The following is a 23,133-nucleotide window of genomic DNA, read 5'->3' on the forward strand; positions in this document are numbered from 1 at the left end:
AATATAATGGCATATCTTAAATTTTTATGATATGTTTTGGCATAAAATCTGTGTTTTATAATTACAACAATCCTTAACTGAGGAAAGCCAGTATCTAAATGATCGGTGGCCACTGTGATTAGTGGCCGTCATTCTGAATGAGCACTGCAGATATAGATAACTCTATTAGATCCAAACCTTTGTGATGGGAAGGCAGAAAGCAATTAAATAGTTCCAACAGGTAGGCAAGGACAAAAAAGAAAAATGAAGACATAAAGCAATTCATATTCCAACTTAGTAGTTAATGAAGGTGTTAAATTTAAATAGCAAAACTATGAGTGATCTGTCAAAAACATTATGCTGTACTTAAATACTATGTTTTGGCATACATCCGACAACTGGAAGTAAAACAACAGTGCATTTAGGGTAATTCCAAGGTTGTTTTTAAAATACAAGTTGATTAAACACCTGGAAAAATGAAACAGGGATTTTATTTCATGGCAAAACACTAGTGAAACTTAGTTATAAGAAGACCTTAGGGATAGGATCAAAAATATGTGTTCAATATGCTTCTCTAAATGTAAGCAAGCATATACCACCCAGGCTGTTATAATCCAATAACGTCAGGTGTCAAAAATATATTATTGTTATAGATGTGATTCCTGTACCAACTTTTAGCAATGGGGAATTGATAATTATTTTCCTTTACCCATTCTCCAAAATTGTTACATTTGATCTTAGTTGCATAAACACAGCTCTGTGATATGAATATTACGGTAGATTCAAACCCAAGTGTTAATTCTATTAATTTTGTCATATTTAATTTTTTCAAAGCTGGTACAGGAGTTGGTTTGTGCCAGAATTCTGGCTGAGAGACTGTTTTACAAGAACAGGAAATTGCCCTGGTTTAAAGTCAATAGATATTAAGATAATGGCACATAATTGGTGTGTAAGATCATAAATCTTGGAATTATAAAGCTATGTAGGCATTGATATCTGGGAAGAAACATTGGTGGGAAGATTATATGTTTATTTAAAAAATTTTTATTATTTAAAAAAACCACACATACTGTGTTTTGATCAAATTCATCCCATTTCTTCCTCTCCAGTTCCTATGCCATCCTCCTCATCATTTTCTTATCCAACTGCATGTGCTGTTATTTTTTTTTTCTAAAAAACTCACTGTTTCCTCTTGAGACTGCCTGTAAGTGCATGGGTGTAGGACCATCTATTCTACTATGGATAGCCTCTAAGGAGTCTCCCTAAAAACAAACAAAAACCAAAAATAAACATCACAAAAATGTGATGGTCATTCCAATCACAAAGGTTTGGCTCTGATAGAGTTACCTATATCATCAGTGCTCATTCAGAATGGTGGCCACTAATCACAGTGACCACTGATCACTTGGATACCGGCTTTTCTCAATTAAGGATTGTTGCAATTATAAAACACAGATTTTGTGCCAAAATATATCATAAAAATGTATTTAACTCTTCTTCTCCCAGCAGCCGTCAATTGCCAATAGGTCCTCAGACAAAGCAGGACTTTAGAGTTCATTCTGCATCCATCCAGTCATGGTAACCTACAGAGTTCACAGCCGGATAAAGCCGTTGATGACTTTTTTCCCTTGGTAGTATGGCTCGCACCTTCTACTATGAATCAAGTTAACAGGTAAGACTGAAGCTTCCAAGTCAGCCCCAGCTTGATTTTTCCATGTTCTATGATGTATATAGGTGTTGTCTTCAGTGACAGGAGTTTAACATCAAGTTCTAGAGGGTAGCCAAGAACAACAGCAATGGCCTGTCATTTTTGGTGATGGTGATGAGCATGCACTGAACAACAGTTTGCAAAGAGGCACTGGCCATTTTTTGTAATAGCTTATGGTATCTGGAGAGGCTTTGTCCCCCAGTATAGAATAACTCAGTTTTATCATACATGGGTAAGGAATGAAAATCTGAGTGTGTGGTCTATGGCAGTACAGTCCTACCTGATAGCATCACCTGAGTCTGTATCAAGCAGACTCTATTCTTTTCCTGGTTTCATTACCAGCTTAGTTTTCAGTCCTTAATGTTCATGAAGTACAAGGTCCTACAGGCCTAAAGGAAGAGATCTCTAGAGAGAGAACCCATCAAATATACTCTTAAGGACATTGGAGATGTCACAACACCAGCATGTTTTGTCTGGTTTTGTTTTGTAGTTTTTCCTGAGAGACAAAAAGTAAACATATTTCAAAATATAAAAGCCAACATATTAATTCATTAAAAATTCTTCCTGAGAGATAAAAACTGAACCTATTTAAAAATATAAAAGACAACATATTCATTCACTAAAAATAAATGCAATTTGCTTACTTCTTGATTAAGTTGCATTCAATATTTCTAATGATTTTTGAATAGTTCTCCCCAAATTTATGTGATCTTGCAATTGTAGAATGTACCCTTCTTTGGAATGGGATCTTTGCAGATACAATTAGTACGGCTGATATGAGCCCTAAATTTAATATGAACCTTTTCATTGTTAAAAGAAGAAAAACACACAGAGACTCAAAATTAGGAGAGAATGCTATGGGATGATCTTGACAGGCTGCTGACATTAGCCAAGAAATGCCTTTCCTTGCCAGAATGCACCAGTAACCAATTAAAAGTAAGGAAAAACTTTATTCCCCTAGAACCTAGAGATGGAGTACTGACACTTGATACTTAACAGGCTCATGATGGTGAGAAACCATCTTTCTATTATTTAAGTCATCCAGTAAGTGGTGCTTTCTTGGATAGATGAGTCAGTATGATTCCCCATAAAAATAAACCAAGTGCTGGGTTGTGGTGGTATATACTTTTAATACAAGCACTTGGGAGGCAGAGGCAGGAGGATGATCTGTGTGAGTTCAAGTCTAGCCTAATCTACAAAGAGAGTTCCAGGATAGCCAAAGTTATTACTCAGAGAAGCCCTGTCTTGAAAAACAAACAAACAAAAAAAGAAACAAGAATCAGAAAGAGAAAGTCATATGATAGCCTAGCATGGACCCTAGGCCATTTGTTTACAATCTCATTCTAGGAAGAAGAGGTATAATTATGTCTAGTCTGCTTCTTAACACAGAAGAGTGTGAGTCTAGAATCTAAACATAGCACTGAAGAGCCCACCAGTTTATTGATCCATCTGTGTCTGATGTTAAGCTCTATAGACCCCAAGTTTGTCCTTTGTGAAGTTCAAGTTGGCAAGCTACAATGTCAAAGTCCTTTATAGATTTAGCAACATACTTGGCACTGGGTAAACATTTTGGAACCTGGATGTCCTGAATTCACAGCTCCTCTCCTATCAGCTTGTTCTAACGTTTGAAATGGGCTCAAAGAAAAGGGATGTTGAAAGTCAGCAGCCAAATGTTTCTTGAATTCTGTACCTTCCTCTTGGCCCTATACTAGAATTTTGCATATGTGATTGTAATGCAGTGATACAACATTCAGTTTGAACCTATAGATCATTGTGATTGGCATCCCATTAGAATTCTGCCTCCAGTTTAATGAACACAGGCAAAGTACACATCAGAGAGCAGGCTGGCTCTCAGCTAAGACTTAGGTTGGCATTGACCTAACACTTTTGGATGGGATCCTTTTAAATTCTTGGCAGCTGGAAAACTGGGCTGGAGATCTGAAACCTGCTTTTCAGTCAGTTCTCTCTTGGTATCAGCCACATCAAATTATACCTTATGAGACCGACAGCAAGGTTTTGAAAGTGAGAATTTTATATGACTGGCAAGCATTTGAACACGTGTTCACAGCTCTATGTATGTAACTGCCCCACATTCATGAGGGAATGTGTGAGGGTATAGATGCTTCAGTAGGTTATGAAATAAAAAATTCCTAATGTTTTTCAAATACTGCCTGTCTTTGAACCAATATAGAAGCATGCTACTGGCCATTAGCCTGTTTGCATGTGGCATTCTATTTGCTTTCATAGTCAAAGTATTAAATTTAAGTTCACAGTCTGAATGAATATATATATATATATATATATATATATATATATATATATATACAAACACTTAACTTACCAAGTTAAAAGTATTCACATTTGTTACTCGTATACCTCTCTTCTTTTAATACACCACCTAACCTGTTTTTCCTCCTCAGTTTTCAAATTCTAATGATTCATATATGTTCTGAAGATCAAGACCTACAAGTAAGCCCTATTTCAATCTTTTCTACCATCCCATATCCAGCAGCATGCCTTATTCCTAACCCACAAAAGAATCTTGAGCCCTGAGAACTCTCCACTTCCACTACTGTGGAAAACTAAATTATCTCCAAGATCCCATTTAATCTTGAGAACTGTATCAAGCCATACTCTCCTACCCAGATTCTCCTCCCGGAGGAGTTAAAGCCAGATTCCAGACATCTCCAAGTAGAACCTGCCACTTCCCAACCCCCACTGACATGCTTCCTCTTCCCCTGGCACAGCCCAGACACCTTTGATTTCTTCCTCCCCAGGATACTGGCAATATTATTGGCTATGTGCAAGATTATCTCCAGACCAGAGCTTTGTCGGCATCACTCCAGATTCACCAAGACATTTTTAAAAAAATCATCCTGTATCCAGAGAGGATATACTTTCTCATAGTACGTATATCTTCCTAATCTGTGTGTCCTAAAGCAGTCTTGTCAGTCCGTGTGCTTTTAAAATTTTCTGTGTTGTCCCTCTCCATCACTGCAATATAGTACAAGGATAAGTACTTGGTTGTTAATAAACCGCCAAGTGACTGGGGCCAACAAATAGAGTGGAGCTCTACACAAAATGATTACTTGCTGTACGGATAGATGGATGTACAGATGGATGGATTGATGAATGGATGGATGGATGGATGGATGGATGGATGGATGACAGGCTAAGGTTCATAGAGAGTAGAAAAAGGGCTTATGCAGGCTGAAAGACACAGCCCTGATGAGTTTGCCACAAGTAGAACTTTGTGTTTCTAACTATGTAATGAAAATCTCTTTTTCCTCCTTTTTTATTAAGAGATTTTCTATTCATTCTATATATCAACCACAGATTCCCCTGTCCTCCCTCCTCCCATCCCTAAGTCCTCCCCAGCAACCCACCCCATTCCCACCTCCTCCAAGGCAAGGTCTCCCATGGGGAGTCAGCAGAGCCTGGCACACTCAGTCAAGGCATATCCAAGCCCCTCCTCCCTGCACCAAGGCTGTGCGAAGTGTCTCACCATAGGCACCAGGTTCCAAAAAGCAGGCTCATGCACTAGCGAGAGGTCCCGGTCCCACTGCCTGGGGGCCCCCCAAACAGTTCAAGCTAAACAACTGTCTCACTTATCCAGAGGGCCTAGATGTGGAGCAAGAGATAACCAGACTGCAACCTACAGCTCCAGGGAGGCTGGCTGGTAAGGAGGACCCTGGGAGGGATGCAGGGATTGCTCAGTGATGGAGAAATGGATGAGAGCTGCAGGAGCAGACTGGGGGTGAGGGGAGATAATGGAGGGCAAGGGTCGGGGGAAAGAAAGCTTAGGGGAGCGGGAGGTTATAACTGGATCAGAGGCAGAGTGGAAGAGCAAGGAAAGAGATGCCATGATGAGTGAAAACACCATGGGAATAGGGAGAAGCAGAGTGCTGGGGAGGTCCCCAGGAATCCACAAAGATGACTCCACCATAGACTACTGGCAGTGGTTAAGATGGTGCCTGAGCTGACCTATTCTGGTGATTGGATGGCTGAATACCCTAACTGTCATCATAGACCCCTCATCCAGTGACTGATGGAAGCAGATGCAGAGAGCCACGGCTGGGTCCCAGGCGGAGCTCTGGGAGTCCAATTGACGGGAGAGAGGAGGGATTCTATGAGCCAGAGATATTGAGACCATAATTGGAAAAAGTGCAGAGACAACTAGCCAAACTAGTGGAAACACATGAACTGTGGACCAATAGCTGAGGAGCCCCCATGGTACTGGACTAGGCCCTCTGGATAACTAACTATATAATGAAAATCTTAATGGAGAAATATAGGAGATGTCAAATAGATTAAAGAAGTAGAAAAACATTTCATATTAACATGATCATATGAACAAATAGAATCAGTTGATGGAATAGTGGAAAATTATAATAACAACGCTGAGGGCTGACAATTTGACAGAAGCAGGAAAAATACTTCAGTCATCACAACTGCCATGTGAAGGTGTACTGAGGCATTCCCTTTCCAAGTTTTCGCTTATTCCTTACAATATAGCTGCAAGACTGATATGATCTTCATTTTACATATGAAGGAGCTGACTTACAAAATCTAACTTGCCCCAGTTACAGACTAAATGAAAGAGCCAGAATGAAAGCCTGGCTGACTTGCGACTCATTGTGTATAAACATCTTTCACTGTTTCTGTTCAGTACTCCTTCAGGTCAGATTACAGATTTAAATACGGTAACCGTGCACGATTTCTAACATCAGCAGTGGGCTCAGAGTTCCACAGCCCAACTTCCAGATGGTGAGGTTAAAAAAAAAAAAAATTACTCTTGATCATTTACTTCTGGGAACTAATGGCAACATTTTAACTTTCATTTTAACACCTATGGCTATCTGGAGTAATTGTCATCACCTTAAAATCTTTCCATTTCAAACCAGGGCAATTCTCTTGGCTGTAAAATGTTCTGTGATCAGAAACTGTGTCCCCACCTAACTGATTATACCTATTTTTTGCCCCCTAGCAGGGAAAATTGTGCTAAAATGGAAAGAGTTTCCAAGGCATAGGAATCACTTGTGCCTATGACTGTCTCTGCCAGACATTGCCCTCCAACATAGATACAGTAAATTTATTAAAATAGTAAAATACAAGAATTTTAGATTTAAAGGACAATTGTTCATCACGTTATTGACTTGGGAAAAACATTTACAATCTACCACTTCAATAGCAGTCAGAATAGAATCTACATTTAAAAGTACTCATAGAAAAGTGATTTAAAAGCAAGCTCTACTAAATTTTGATTGTCTTTTCTGTCAAGTAAGTCATGATTTAACCCAGTTCCCTCCCCCTTCTTTTTTCTCTCCTTTCTGGCCTTCTGCTTTTCTCGCCTTCCTTCCTCAACAGGGTTCAGCTAAAGCAACAATCACCAGGGTTAAGAGAACACCCACAGGACAGGAGATCATCTTTGCCCCTATGTATATGACAGGGCATTAACATACACTATCTGCATATAACTCAAAAATGAGAGAATCACTACATATTTCAGACTTCCCTGGAATTTGCCTTCCTCTTGCTTTATTCTTCCAAGTGCTGTGAATACAGGTATGTACTACCATGCCGGCTCTAATATTGCAAAATAATTAATACTAAAAGCTAACATGCTTTGTGTATAACACTACTAATAAATTACACACTGTTTTTGTGCTAGTTCTTGGAATGCTAACTTTATGTTAAAAAAGAATAAATAAATCCCACCCCCATATATGATATTCAGAAATTTATTTTATAAGATGTTGTCACCAAAAGGTGTAGCACTAATTTCTTTGATGTATCTATTTCTGGGGTCCTTGTTTCTTTTCCAAAATTCATATTGAGATCACCCTAAAAGCAACAGCACTATGAAGTGGGGCAGTTGAGGACTACATTTGAGCTCAGCCATCATTAAAGGATTAGTGTCTTTTATAAGAACTGAAATGAAATAACTCAGTGACTTTTCCTCCCCCAACACTGCTCTTCTCCCAGTCCTACACTGTGAGGGCACATTTGTTCCTTATGGAGATTGTGACAAAAAGACTTCATCTTGGGTGCAGAGACTAGCTCTCAGCAGACATCAAGCCTTGGTTTGGGAGTTTCTACCGTCCTGAACCATGGGAAATATGTCATTGCCCTGAAAATTACCCAGCTGCAGTTATCTTGTTTCAGCAGCAAGGACTAGATACAAATTATCTTGGTTTTCTTAAAATTTTATTTTCTGTCCTAAGGACTTTATAAAAGTCTTGTGGCATTGATTTTTTGATGAATTGATGTATAAATTCTATATAGATGAAAGTGCTCTTGCTACAAGGAAGCACATTAATACAAATGTGCTTAGATGTGGCTTAGTGCATTCTAGCAGGAGGGGCTTCTACAAGAAGCCTAGACCCTTGAGAATGGGTATGATACCATGACTGGTGTTTCTCTTCTCATTTACTAATGCAGTGTTCAGACTGGCACCATGTGAGAGAACGTCCTACATCATTAAAAGACAGTAGTTTAATTTTGATTTTAGCTTGATTTGGTTTTTAGCTGTCACAGATAAGTTCAAGTGTGGCTGTTGTGACTAAGAAATGAATATTATTTCAGTACAGTTGAATGTCCATAGACACATGGCGAGGAGGGTTACCGTACTCCAAAGTACAGGTTTAGAATTTAACATAAAATATTTATTGTTGATTAGACAGAGAAAGACTGAAATTCATTGCTTTGAACTTCTTTAATAATTATAAACAGCCCACCTCTCTAAAATTACTACTAATTCTTCCACTTTTATTTGTCATCATAAAAACATATCTCCCTTAATCAATAATTAAATCCAAATGGGTCTCTTATGTCACTAAGAATGTTTAGCTATAAGGTCCCACCTGTTAAAAATATGTTTAGCATTGAGACTTTTAAATATATTATCAATGTCTGTTGGATTCCAAAAGAGACCATCTAGCCACTCTTGTGGTGATATTGTGTTCCCCAAAATATTGTGCACCCTTATAAACGTATCTGGGGTCAGAGAACAGAACAGCCACTAGATATAGAGGCCAAAAAATGGTGACACACATGCCTTTAATCCTAGCATTCCAAAAGTGGAGATCTGTCTGGATCTCTGTAAGTTCAAGGACACACTGGAAACAGCCAGGCGTGGTAACAATAGCTTTTAATCCCAGAAAGTGATGGCAGAAAGCAGAAAGATATTTAAGGCGTGAGGATTAGGAACTAGAGCCTAGTTAAGCTTTTAGGCTTTTGAGTAGCAGTTCAGCTGAGATCCATTTGGATGAGGACTCAGAGACTTCCAGTCTGAGGAAACAGGATCAGCTGAGGAATTGGCAAGGTGAGGTGGCTGTGGCTTGTTCTGCTTCTCTTATCTTCCAGCATTCATCCCAATACCTGGCTCCAGGTTTGTTTTTATTAAGACCATTTAAGATTCATGCTACACACTCTTGTCTAATTCTTGCTCTTACTGTTAAGACTTGTGTCTAGACCACCATCAACTGGCTAGTCATTGACTTTGCCATTGTAGTTATTTCAAATATTCATTCTAATCACTTTACAGTCAAGACAGTGATTGTCAGAAACCAGCTCAGTTGATTAAAGAAATTATCTGGACACAATAAAAATAAAGCTGACTAATTCATAGAATCATGAAGAAATATAACTTGTATTTCTTATCTCCATCATACACAGAATACAAATCTTATTCTATTGGCATCTCTTAATCAAATATTTATAAAATAACAAATTGTTATTTTATAGCCCAATTATGAAATAATATATTTTTTGATCATAAGACTTAAATTTATTTAGTGCTACAAAGATGTGCAATAGGCAGTATTAGAGAATAAGTCAGTAAAATATTCTGAAATTTTTTTGTGTGTGTGTGCTTAGAGTATGTAGTTTCTTTTTTTAACTAATTAATTAATTAATTAATTAATTTTTCTATTATCAGCTTGATACAGTATAAATTCTTAACCTAATAGTGAAATGTTTCATTGAGGCTTTCCCAGTAATTGAGTAAAACCAAAACTTATTATAAGCCACAGTCATCCTAGAGTCCCCCCTGCTATATAGCCTCCCTGGTTCTGTGGGTTGCAGTCTGATTGTTCTTTGCTTTATATCTAGAATCCACTTATGAGTGAGTACATACCATGTTTATCCTTCTGGGTTTGGGTTACCTCACTCAGGATGATATTTTCTAGTTCCATCTATTTGCCTAATATTCTGAAATTTTAAGGACTCACTAATGTTTGTGTGGGAGTAGTGAAGTATATAAAAAGACTGTTGTATAGTAATCAAACTACTTCAACTCATAGCTCTTATGTAAGCCTTACCTACTGAGATGATTACAGGTGAGTGCATCACTTGTTTTCAGTGCTGGAGAATTGGTATTCTGTTCCTATTTGATCTTTGTCTTGACAGGATTAGGAGATTGTTGTGGAATATTTAACTCTCTAAAGATGTGTTACATTTAAACAAATAAATATGCTGCAGAATATTACTTTAACTGTGTGTTACATTTGTTTATGCTGCATTTGTTTAATGACATTTGGATGTGTGTTAAATTTTGTAAAGATGTGTTTTTGTTTCACTCTGCCTGCCTAAGGCACCTGATTGGTCTAATAAAAAGCTGAACAGCCAATAGGTAGGCAGGACATGGATAGGTGGGGCTGCTGGGGAGAGAAAATAAGTAAGAGGCGAAATCTATAATGAGAGAAGAAGAAAGAACAAGGGAGAAAGAGAGGGACACACCCAGAGCCAGAAACCTGGCAGCCAAAAGTCAGACATGGGGAGACATCAGAAACATAAGATACATAGGAGAAGAGAGAGAGAGAGAGAGAGAGAGAGAGAGAGAGAGAGAGAGAGAGAGAGAGAAGAAAGAAAGAAAGAAAGAAAGAAAGAAAGAAAGAAAGAAAGAAAGAAAGAAAGAGAGAAAGGTAAAAGGCCCTGAGGCAAAACATAGATAAAGAGCAACAAATTAAAATGAGAGCTAAGATAAGGCCGAGCATTCGTAACTAATAAGAAGTCTTCATGTCATGATTTGCAAGCTGGTTGGCGTCCCAAAAGAAAAAGCGTGGCAGAGGAGACTTCAGGCTAGTAAGTGATTACTAGATGTCCGACAAGACCTAGAAAAAAAACTCTCCTATCATTACATTTAACCGTCATAGCCTGTGAACAGGTAAAATAAATAATATCTAATTTAATATCTAATTTTATAGACTTCAGAAAACTGAAGTGTCAACAATGCCTCTAGGATGCATGCAATGATATTCACTGACATACTTGCTGTTGTGGCAATAACTACCATACAGGTAGAACCCTGCCATAATTAAAAAATAATACACAAAAGAGGGAAATGTAACTCCAGTTCTACATCTGTGTTATGTATTTGTAAGTTGCTCAATATGAGAGGTGGCTTTTACTACCTTTTCATATAAAGAATATAGCCGACTTAACATTATCTACAATTCTTCACTACAAAAGAGTTTTGCAGATAATTGTGTTGTGGTCCAGCAAACATGATTTGTATTATAACTCAGGCCCTCAAGCCTGTATGTGGTCCATTTTAACATCCTTTATGATTAAATTGCCATAACAGCATTCTATGGGACCCCACATAATAATTCAAAAATTCACCACATGTGGTATAAAAAGATTAGACATGTCTTAGTCAGGCAGGGACTTAAATCCTGCCTGATAATACTGTGGAGAAATTACACACCACAAAAGCAAGGGAGAAAGGGCAAAGGTTTAGCAAAAGGAAGATATAATCAGAGGATACACGCCTTTATAGAAACCAGGTTGTTCTATTCTAGGCTATTATTTTATAAATTCGATCTTGGACTGTTGATCTCTCTAAATGATTACTGCGGAATGCATGCACTTGTAGAAAGTTGCTGATGATTTATATTTCAGACATATTTGCATCAGGTTTTATTCCTTGAAAATACAATTTTCCTAATGGAGCTGATTTCTCAAATAAAATGAAAATCTGGACATTAAATTTGTATAAAAGCTGTGCAATGTCAGTATACAATTACTACATCACATTTGGGAAAACAGCAGTAAAAGCAGCAACTAAATGTGAACCCAGAAGAGATCTGCTTTCAAAAGATAAAAATGGTTCTGCGCGTGGAAAATATTGACAAAACTTCTCCTCTTGTCTCTCTCAATTCTAGCCACATAATGAAATACACCTCTGTTCTTCCCATAAAAATACAGACTGTAGGCTTATAAATAGTGGAGATGGGTGAAGACTGGGTCTCTTGAGTATGCCATTTCCTCACTATTTGATGAGTTATTAAGTAACATTAGTGATGTTTTTATATTGCTAGAATGTCATTTACTGAAGCATCTATTAGCCATGACAATGTAATTTACTTATCCTAATGTCTATAACAAATGTAGGAAGTGAGCTGCAGAGTAAAGTATAAATGAGTTGAAGGGTGTAGTTTTTGTCGGCTCTCTAAAGGAAAAGTCTGTATGCATTCTGCTGATACAGGCTGAAAGTGTTCCTATCTACCCATCTACCTAGAAAGAGATAAATGAGCCAATGACAACTCTTAGGAAAGAGAGTATTCATAGTGCAATACACAACTGCAAAGGGAAGGGTCTTTAGTCCATACTAAGAAAGAACAGAGGCTATTTAAAATGCAATGCTGTGAAGAAAGACTCAAAATGAAGAGATTCCTAAGGTCATGATTGCCCTTAATGAAAAGATATTCAAGGCTACAATATGCCTCGAAAGCAGAAGAAATTTCCATTTTCATTCTTTTGAGAAAAAAAATATTTACTTGTTACCATATCACCAATTAGCATCATTTGATTGGATATTTTGTTATTTAATTGATTCATCGTAGTATATGCCAGCTCTTAAGTAAAATAAGTGTTTATGGAAGTCACGGTCTGATTTGTTTGTTTATTTGTTGTTTGTTTTGCAGATCCAGATTGAACCCATATCTTTAGGTGTGCTAAATCAGTTCTCAAATACTAACTATTGTGCCAACTCTATTCTCTTTTTTTTTTCCAAATGGGAAGAATAAATGATATAGAAGGCATGATATTAATGCTCTTGCAATACAACATTGGTCTGAGGTGATGTGTTTAAAATTATTAATTATTAAAAAATGAACTGACCCATAGACGACTCTGTAAACATGTTCAAGAATAGACACAGAGCCCTGGTTGTGTTCCGCTTAACAACTTCCTGTAACTTCTTTTGTTGGGGAGGTTTTACTTTTACACATTGTGCTGTTTATTTCTTCAGGATGTTTCCAAGATTTGTAAGTACTGCTAATAAGTTGCATGCATGTTCCTTCCTGAATGCTTTAAATGGTCTGGGATATTATTAGGTACACAGATGCTATTCAGAAATTATAATTGTACATTTTATGCCGCTTTCTGCATCTTCTACATTTAATGTTGTCTGTGGGCACACATAGTTATATATGTTAATTTCAAGTAATAAGCACATTAAAATGTCACATCAAGTGTTGCTGTTAGCAGTCATAGTCAAAAATATGTTTTGTTCCATGATTTCAAACCATTGGTGTTTAGGTAAAGCATAAGATAAAACAAACAAACAACAAGAACAAAAAACAAAAACCAACTTTTAAAGTAGGAAACTTCAAAAGAATTTTTGGAGAAAAGGAAAAAAAAAATGGTGTTCACGGTTAGGGAGCCAGGCTGACTTATTCAGGTTTATCAGAAACGTAGAATTATTAGACCAGTTAGCCTTGAACAGTATGTGAAAATAATTCTAGAAAATGTTAGGATTAAATATGAAAAAAATAGATATGAATAATTCAGATATTCCATAGAACTATATTTTAAAAGGAAATAGTCAGCTGGGTGGCGGTGGTGGCGTACGCCTTTAATCCCAGCACTTGGAAGGCAGAGCCAGGCAGATCTCTGTGAGTTTGAGGCCAGCCTGGCCTACATTGCAAGATCCAGGACAGGCACCAAAACTATACAGAGAAATCCTGTCTCGAAAACAAACAAACAAACAACAAACAAACAAACAAACAAAAAGAAAACCAAAAAAGGAAACAGTCATGTTTAGATTTCAATATTATCATAATTTACAAGCACTTTCTACTTATAAATTTTGAGGTACTTTTATACTTAGTATGCTTGAAATGAAGTGTGTTGCAAATATATTATTACATATATATATATATATATATATATATATATATATATATATATATACTGGGGAAAGTGGGATATTAAAGTACATATTAATATTATATATACTTATGAGTATGTATGTATTAGACTGTTAAGTTTTAGGTATGACATAAATAATTATTTACTCTGACTTTTAAATTTTGCATTAAATATGCTAGAACATGTTTTATCAAATGTAGGTTTGGTTAAGTGATTTGTTTTATTTTATTTTCCTTTACTTATTTTGTGCTGTTTGAAAAATAATTTCAAACTATTGTTCAGTCTGTAGTTGAACTTGTGACCACTTTCCTGCCTCAGCTTCTTCCCAGGGGTTAGGATCATAGGCATGAACTGTCAACCAATCATAAGTGATTTTTTTACATAATTAAACATATAGATATAGTAGATATTTTAGGTATAGTTAATATATTATATATTACTATGCTTTTGAAGTTACTATCTGCAATTTTTTTTCATAAGGCAAATATTTACATGAATATTAAGGCTTATTCATTTTTCCTTTCATGGATGATTACCCAATATGCTTTCTGTAATCATGGCTAGCAGGAAGGAAAACCCAGGTCTTTCCAACAGTCAATCATCTATCACTACTCAGATGGTATAATCTACTCTCTCTAGCCTCATCATGATGACATCAAAGTCCCAAGGATGTCCGCCACTTCCAAGACTGATTTTTTTGGGTTTTTTTTTTTTTTTTTTTTTTTTTTTGGTTTTTCGAGACAGGGTTTCTCTGTGTAGCTTTGCGCCTTTCCTGGAACTCACTTGGTAGTCCAGGCTGGCCTCGAACTCAGAGATCCGCCTGGCTCTGCCTCCCGAGTGCTGGGATTAAAGGCGTGCGATTTTTTACCTTTACTAGTTTAAGTGGTTCTAATTTGTATGTCACCTTCTTATAAAAGCATGACAAATTATTTTTAAGTTGAATAGATTTTCAAAAAAAATAAGTAAGAACCAAAATACAAAAGACAGCATTATTAATTGGAAAGGAGCTGGAATTCAGTATGCAATGCAATGTACTTTATTATAAGTACTTATTCGGTGAATTTAACTTTTAAATTACCATGTTTTCATTAAATTTAAGCTGGCAAACTGCTGGTCAGTAATTCATTCTCTAAAACAAACTGGAAAATGTGTAAGTAATGCTTAACAAAGCAAAGGAATACTTTTCTTTGGAACTCTTAAAATAGAAATCATTGAATTTTAAGTTTTTAGAGTGTTCGGCTCCTTTACTTTGTGATCATGTAGTTTAATATAGTAAATTAGATTTAGAGGATGATGTAGCCAATAGTAGCAATTGCCCATATTTTGAATGTCCTGGTTCATCTTCTGGCAGCTTCTTGAATATACTTGATGCATATTTAAGTTTTTTAATTAAGTTCCTGAGATTAAAAGTTCTGTTCCATTAGTTTTTTTTTTCTTTAATATTAGACTCCTTATAGAAAAATAACAAATATTCAGGGCAGTGGTGGTGCATGCCTTTAATCCAAGCACTCCAGAAGCAGAGCCAGGTGGATCTCTAAGAGTTCAAGGACAGCCTGCTCTACAGAGTGAGATCCAGGACAGATACCAAAACTACACAAAGAAACCCTGTCTCAAAAAAAAGGAAAAATAACAAATATATGAAAAATTAATGGAAGAGGATGAGGATAGAATAGTATTAGATAGGATAATCTGCTTCATAGAAGACAAATGTGTAGGTTATGGGCATGACTTGGGCCTTCCCAGTTTGTAATTCCCCATTATAGTTTCAATAAGGTGACTGTCTCATTAAAATGTTAGTTCACTTTTAAAAGTGCTCAAGTAAAATGTGTTGCTACAAAGATCTCCCTTCCATATTGTCACCTCAAAAATTTCTATGAGCAGATGCAAGGATATTGTAGATGAAAATAAATGCTTTTAAAATCGCCCTTCCATTTTCATACTCACACTCAGGCTGAGTGGCCACCTTGATGGGTTGAGAACTCTCCCCCGGTCCCCACTCATTGTAGGCAACAACTCTGAAGGTGTACATGGCTTCTGGTTTCAAGTTCCCCACAGTAAGCTGAAGGGACCCAGGCTGGGTTGTGTTCAAAGCTCGCTCCCTAGGAAATCAAGTTGAAGAGAAATATTATCTTAAAATGAAAGCATTAGCCCAAACTTTGTTTGGTTTACCAGGATAATGAGCAGCCGAGTGGTTGCTTACTCATTTAATGTTGACCCTAGGAGAAAATCCAGGAATTCCAAGGTTTGTTCTGGAAACTAAATGATGGGAAGGGCCCACAAGAAGACACTGCAAAGTTTAAGAGAGTTCAAGCCATCAGCATTTTCATTGCAACTTGCAAGCTAAAGTCTTGTTACTTGACAGTTTGGAATCTAGTATTCAAAAGTCATGACAAGAAAAGGGCTAATAAAATAAGAAGAAATGTTTGCAATCTACACGGGCAGACATAGTTGGCAAAATCCAGCTGAAGAGAGAAATCAAGGTCTAAATTATTCCACAAGTTGGTGGTTGTTAGTATTGTCAACAATTTATTCATGAATTTTCTTTTCCTTACTTTTTTATGGGAAAGAAAAATGCAGACAAAATGTATTTCTGTTTATGCATGGCATTCTGGCTCCTGTGGTTACTTTAAGTTCAGTTACAGGAAGAGATGACATTTCTCTCTTTGTAAAAAGAAATAATAATACACATATGTTCCCTTGCTTTGTTCTTCACACTATATGTACATGTGTCCACCTGTTCACTGACAAAGACCTATCTCCTGTTGGAATAGAATGGATCTACAGACAGCGATGGGATTGATAGCACACAGTAAATAAGGACAAACTCTGTGAGTGGCGACACCAGACATCCAACAAGGAGAACTAGTGAAAGGTTTTTAAAGGACTGTTCTAGACCTTCTGCACGTGCTCACTGACCCTTAGTTGATTATACAACGTTAAAAAGAAATTCTGAAACTATTGGATTGTATCATACATTTTATTGCTAGACAATGTTTTTATAACTTGTCACAGGGATTTTATGTACATGTTAATTTTGTCATTGAGTTTTATCTTATCTTTGAGACATTTAAACTGATACTTATTTTTGTCTAATTACATATTAAATTTTTTCAGCTGTTTTCTTAAGGCAAAACTTCCAAGGGCATGGATGGTAATTTCTGAACGTCTACATTCATAATAGGACCCAGTAGAGACCAGTTAACTCAACTTTAGATCTAAATTTCTTCCTCTTCTTCTCTTGCTCCTTCTCCTATAGTAACAACTAAAATGTCTAATTATAAACTGGGCAAATTAAAATAAATAGTTATCAAAAGAAGTGCTAATGATTGAAAATTTTTTGAAAAACTTCCCAACTTCCCTGGGCACCAGAGAAATGCAAATCAAAACCAAAGTTTCATTGGTGCTAGTCATAATGATTGTTATCAAAAAGACCAACATAGTATTGAATGAATAGGAGTAGAACTAAGGTCCATATAGTCACTGCAAAAACAATATTCACAGATTTAACATATAAGTTAAATCTCCTACTTCCAAGGATATAATCAAAATACACAGACATCTGCACTCCCATATTTATTGCTGCACTCTTCACTATATCTAAGATATGACCCACCTAGATGTCCATCATGGCATATATATATATATATACATATATATATATATATATATATATATATATATATATATATATATATATATACAATAGACATTATTCAGCCACAAATGGAATTAAATGTGGTCATCACAAAAGTGGTTGAAACTAGATATTATGTTTAGTAACATATGTTCTAATATGTCAAGTTTTAAGAAAAATCAAATTTAATCTCACTACAAAACCTACTAGAGGTTAGGAAAGATGGAGGTAAGAGAGTTAGAGAGAAACTGGCTAAAGCTTACCAAAGTATAACACAGGAATCTAAACTCTGTTGTTTTGCAGCACAGTTGTGTGACTACTGTTCATAACCTACCTGTATTTTATGAATAACCAAGAAGTGCTCAAAGCCTTGTTGCTAGGCAGTTTTATTGTCAATTTGTCACAACCAAGAGTATGTTGGACCTAGGGAATCTCAACTGAAGAACTGCCTTAATTGGTTAGTTCTGTGGCCATGTCTTTGAGATATCCTCTTAAGGGTCTAGGCCACTGTGGGTGTGCATATCCCTAGGTATGTGAGACTTGGCTGTAGAAGAAAGCAAGTTGATCATGAAACAGACTGTTCCAGAAAACAAGTCAGTCCGCAGAGTTTCTCCTTTGGTTCTTATTGGACTTCCCTCCAAGCTACCTGGCCTAAAAGTGGAAGGTGAATTACATCCTTTCCTCCTTCTGTTGTTTTGGGTCATGGTGTTTATCCCAGCAACAGATAACTAAATAGCAGTACCTCTAAACACAATATAATGATAAGGAGAGAAAACTATTCATTCGCCTTTTTTGATCACTACACATTGTACAGATTTACTGAAATATCACACTATACCTCATAAATATGCATAGTTATAATGTACTAATCAAAAATGATAAAACAGGTTTAAGGAGATAAAAATGCCAACAACCTTCATTTGATCATTATACATGCATCAAATTATCATAGAGTACTCCAGAAATATGTACATTTAAAATAAAAATAATCAATGCTGAGAAAGAAAATGAAATCATCTTAATCAGATTCCATGTCCTGTGTACAGCTTGCTAAGGTGAAGCACATGGATGTGGCTGTTTTCTGTCCTATTTCCTTTTGTGACCTTTGTAGAATTTGTAACTTAGTGTTTCATGAGTCCTTAGGTACAGACAGATTTGCTTGATCGTCATTCTTTTATAGAAGCATTAAGTGAGATTTAGGGATACATTTTCCCAAAGGATTCACAGCTTGAAGGAGTGACATGTGGTGCGCCACCCTCTTAATCTAGCATCAGGGAAACAAGGCATCTATTTGGGCCATGGTTACTTTTGCTGGTATACATGGTGTCTTTAAGGCAAAAATGGAATGATGGGCATTTGGAAATCATTGTGAGAGTGGATTTGTCTCTCACATACTATAAATTATACAATGGTATTTATTGTAGATCTTCAATAACATAGTTGCCAACAATGATGAGATTTGAATAATAAGTAGACTTCTTGGCTATTAGTAGGAAAAGAAAGCTTTCACTATTGATGCTATTGTATAACTACTAAATAGCTTGGGTAAAACAAGTATTAAATCATGTTGTTAAAGCCTTTGACTAGGCTTATTCAAAGTAAAAGGTTTAAAAAGTGGATGTGAGGGCCTGAGGACATGGGTAAATGATAAAAGTACTTCCTGTTCTATCATAGGACAAGAAGGCAAATTCCAAAACCCATATCAAGTGTCTCACAAATGCCTAAAACTGCAGCTCCAAGTGATTCAGTGCCACTTTCTGGTCTCTATGGTTACTGGAAAACACACACACACACACACACACACACACACACACACACACACACACACACACGGGGAGGGAAGAGAGAGAGAGAGAGGGAGGGAGGGAGAGAGGGGGGAATATGAAACAGAAAAATGACAGAAAATTTTGGATATGATTAGTTAAGAATTCCCCAGATCGAATTATGAAAATATCACTTACATGCAAAGAAAAGTGATTAATGTAGGACAGAAATATTTCATGTTCCTGTAATATCCATCAACATTTGACTAGCTCTCCAAAGCAGTTGTAGTTATACATAAATGCAAGATATGGTCATTGAGGCTGGGTCTGTCCTGGACAGTTCTTACTCTATTACTCAGGAAACAGAGTCAGGCAGATCTCTGAGTCTGAGGTCAGTCCTGATCTACAGAGCAAGTTCCAGGCCAGTGAGGATTATATAGGGAGACCCTGTCTCAAAAAAATTAAAGTACTGGCTGATAGGGATAACTGATACCTCAATCTCACATGAAGTGTTTATAAAGCATTTCAGAAAGTGTTTGCTGGATATTGTCTATCCAATGCAGATAGGAATAGCTCACGCTTGCTATGTGAGCAGTTCTGAGACAGCCGTGTGGATGTTCCCCTGCACAACTGCCTATGCAGCTCTGCATGGATTGGCATTTTTTCAGTATAGACTTGCAAAAGCTTGTTTAAGCAGTGATTTAACTGGAAAGCTTAGATTTTCTTTAGCTTTGTTTTGTTTTGAGACAATATCTTGCTTTGTAGCACTGGCTTGCTGGAAACTCGGTATGTCTGCCAGGTTATCTTCAACTTGTGGCAACATTCCAGCCTCTGCCTTGAATACAGGCCTGCACTTAACATTTCAATTTTATGTGTCACTTTTTCGAAAATCTGCTTACCATGTCAAAGTAAAATCACAATAAAATGTCAAACAGACAATGCATGTCCATGCTGGACTGAATCTGGGAAGGTAGCTTTTGGTTTTCTCATTTACCAGCACCCCAGTTGCCTTGGGTGGTAAAATGGGCACTGTACACAAACAGTGTGAACGAATTAAATAACTGAATTAGTTATGCCACCGAAGAAAAATATGACACCCAGCAAGCAATATGGAATCTTTTGTTAGTGTCAGTTTCTGCTCTTATTTTACTATGATAGCAAAATATTATCATAGCATCATGAGAAGTAAGTTGTATGTTGTTCAAGAAAAGAGAGTGTCACTAAAGACTTGGAACCTCAGATCTGAGTAGTTAGTAAGTGCTGCAGTTAGGGAGAAACTGTACAGATGCTCTGTGCCTGCTCTAACAACAACAGAAAGGATTGTCCATATGATTAATATTGTTCCAGAGACTAAATGAATTCTTAGCAGATGGTCATAGCTAAAGCTTCTGCTTTTAAAGATATTCTGCTAGTGAACATGGTAAGTCTCCTAAGAAGGTGGGAACTTGCTGACAGACACCAAGAGGAAATATGAGTCCCTCAGCTCAATGCGATAGCCCTGCTGTCTAGTGACATCTGTGTTTCCTCCCAGTGTCTGGGCTTTTGTTGCCAAGCTAACTTTCTGAGTCCTGTAGTCATAGTGCAGTGACATTATATTTCTAAAAGGATACAAAGGCATTGTGGGAAAATGGCATTTCCTGCCATGTCATCCTTTGTAATTTTTTTACGCTACAAACTGGAAACTGAAGGTCAGGAGGCTTTTGATAACACTTTCCAGGCTTTTATGTTTGTGAATAAACTATGGGAAATTACTTCCCAACAGTAAGTAGATTCTGAGTTTGGCAACTTGTGTTCTGTGGTCCTGACTAATAGACCATTTTAAGGAGCTGGATCTTAGCATGTCTGTATTGGAGTAGAACTAACTAACTAACTAACTAACTAACTAACTAATTAACTAACGATTGTTATCTTGTCCCTCTAGCGAGTGCTCCTCTGTGGATGAGCAGATATGCGCAGAAGTCCTGAAAAATACAGAATATGAGATGTGAGGTCCACGCCCCATCACTGTATGACGGTGTTCTGTTTCTCAGCATCTAGATCTCTTCTGAAGGGACCCAGGCTCCACTGACCTTCAATGAATGCTCTCCTGAGAACTGAAAATGTAGAACCCTGCACAGTTCAGGTGCAATATGCAACAGCAGATACACACTGTCAGACAAACTCTTCTTTCTTCACTTCTGTCTCAACTCAGATGTGGGCTGTGGAGTTTATTTGGCTAAGGTTGAGGAAGGAAGTAGCCTATGTCTTCTAGAATCCACCCACCATAGATTCGCTCTTAGAAACTCCTCAGAATAAAGTATGAGTCCTGATTCTTCTTGCTAGAAAGCAACAGTAGATAACTTCCCCTCTCTATTACCAGAGGGTAACCAGAAGTTAGTAATAAATAAATAAGAACACTTATTTCTTGCCCAGGGAAAGCTGCCTTGGGTTACCTTTGTAAGATTTCCTGGCAAGTTGCAGTTTCTAAATCACCCACTTTGACAAAGGGACAATAAACTTGCACCTTTGCCAACATGTCACCATAACTCAGTTTTTAAAAAGACTCTATGGAAAAATATCTTCTTTATTATTTTTTTTATTTAATTTTGAGACTGTGTCCAACTATGTTGTCTGGCCCAGCATTTATCACTGCAACCTTCCTGTCTAGATATCTTGGTGGTTGAGATTTCAGGGGTGTACCACCACGGTCTGTGGTGATATATTGTGCACCCTAATAAAATTTGCCTGATGATCAGAGGACAGAACAAGCCACTAGCTTAAACATAGAGGCCAGGCAGTGGTGGCACACACCTTTAATCCTAGCACTCGGGAGGCAGAGAAATATCTGGATCTCTGTGAGTTCAAAGCCACCCTGGACTATGTGAGATTGACTCAGTCTAGGAGAGAAAAGAGAGCCAGGCAGTGGTGGCATATGCCTTTAATCCCAGTATTTAGGAGTCACATGCCTTTAATACCAGCACTTGAGATCTCACACTTTTAATCCCAGTATTTGGGAAGCACACCCGCCATTAATCCCAGCACTAAGAAGGAAGTGATGGCTGAGCAGAGAAAGGTATATAAGGCGTGAGGAGACAGGATCTAAATAAAGCCTTTTCAGGCTAAGGAGTCCTAGAGGTAAAATGTGGCAGTGGCTTGTTCCTTTGTTTCTCTGATTTTTCAGCATTTACCTTAATATCTGGCTCTGGGTTTTTTATTAAAAGACCATTATAGCAATTCTTGCTACAATGGTCAGCTAGTGTTACAGCAGTTGTTAAGGTGAAATGGCAAGACTGGGAACACTGGGGAAGAAAATTAAGGAAGCTTGAAGTATAGACAGGAGATGGATGAGATAACCAGAGAACAGAAGGATGCCGCTCTGGGAAAAAGAAATCATCATAGCTGGCTTTAACAGGCTGGAATAGGCTCCCATGGGAGGCCCTTTTGTAGGAGTACCTGAAAGACCCTGTGGACTTTCCATCTCACCCCAGCTTTACATATAGCTACACTTTTACACAAATTCTTGCATCTAATGAATGTAACTGTAAAAGAATGAACATTGAGTGGGGATGGACTCCAAGAAAGCCTATCCTAGGACAGGGACAGCCCTAGACTTGGTCCCGCATAGATGCAATGCCAAGCCTTCTAAGTCCAGGTCCTCCAGGCAGAGCTTGTCATTACCATACAGCTTTGTCCTCTCTCCTCTCTGGAAGGTGTACTTTGTTTTTGCTCAGTCACCCCAGCGCAGGGGGGACTAATAGTATTCCTGCATAGGTGTGAATTCTTCTCCCTCTGGAGAATAAGAATTGAGACTGCTTGGGATATTGAGAGTGTTGCTGGGGTTGATAAATGAGGAAACTCAGGAAGAGACTTCTCCCAATAACTCATATTAACTTCTAGACTCTGTTGCATTTTTA

General features: G+C 37.3%; 1 protein-coding gene across 1 annotated transcript in view; it reads right to left on the reverse strand.

Moving 5' to 3' along the window:
• Dcc (DCC netrin 1 receptor) overlaps window positions 1-23,133 on the reverse strand; it is a 722,447-nt gene that overhangs the window by 299,568 nt on the left and 399,746 nt on the right. Inside the window, exon 9 of the mRNA XM_059246128.1 lies at window positions 15,788-15,942. Coding sequence (XP_059102111.1) covers window positions 15,788-15,942 — 155 coding nt within the window. The remainder of the gene's footprint in view (window positions 1-15,787; window positions 15,943-23,133) is intronic.

The sequence above is a fragment of the Peromyscus eremicus genome, chromosome 19 (genome assembly GCF_949786415.1).
Source record: "Peromyscus eremicus chromosome 19, PerEre_H2_v1, whole genome shotgun sequence".
NCBI lineage: Eukaryota > Metazoa > Chordata > Mammalia > Rodentia > Cricetidae > Peromyscus > Peromyscus eremicus.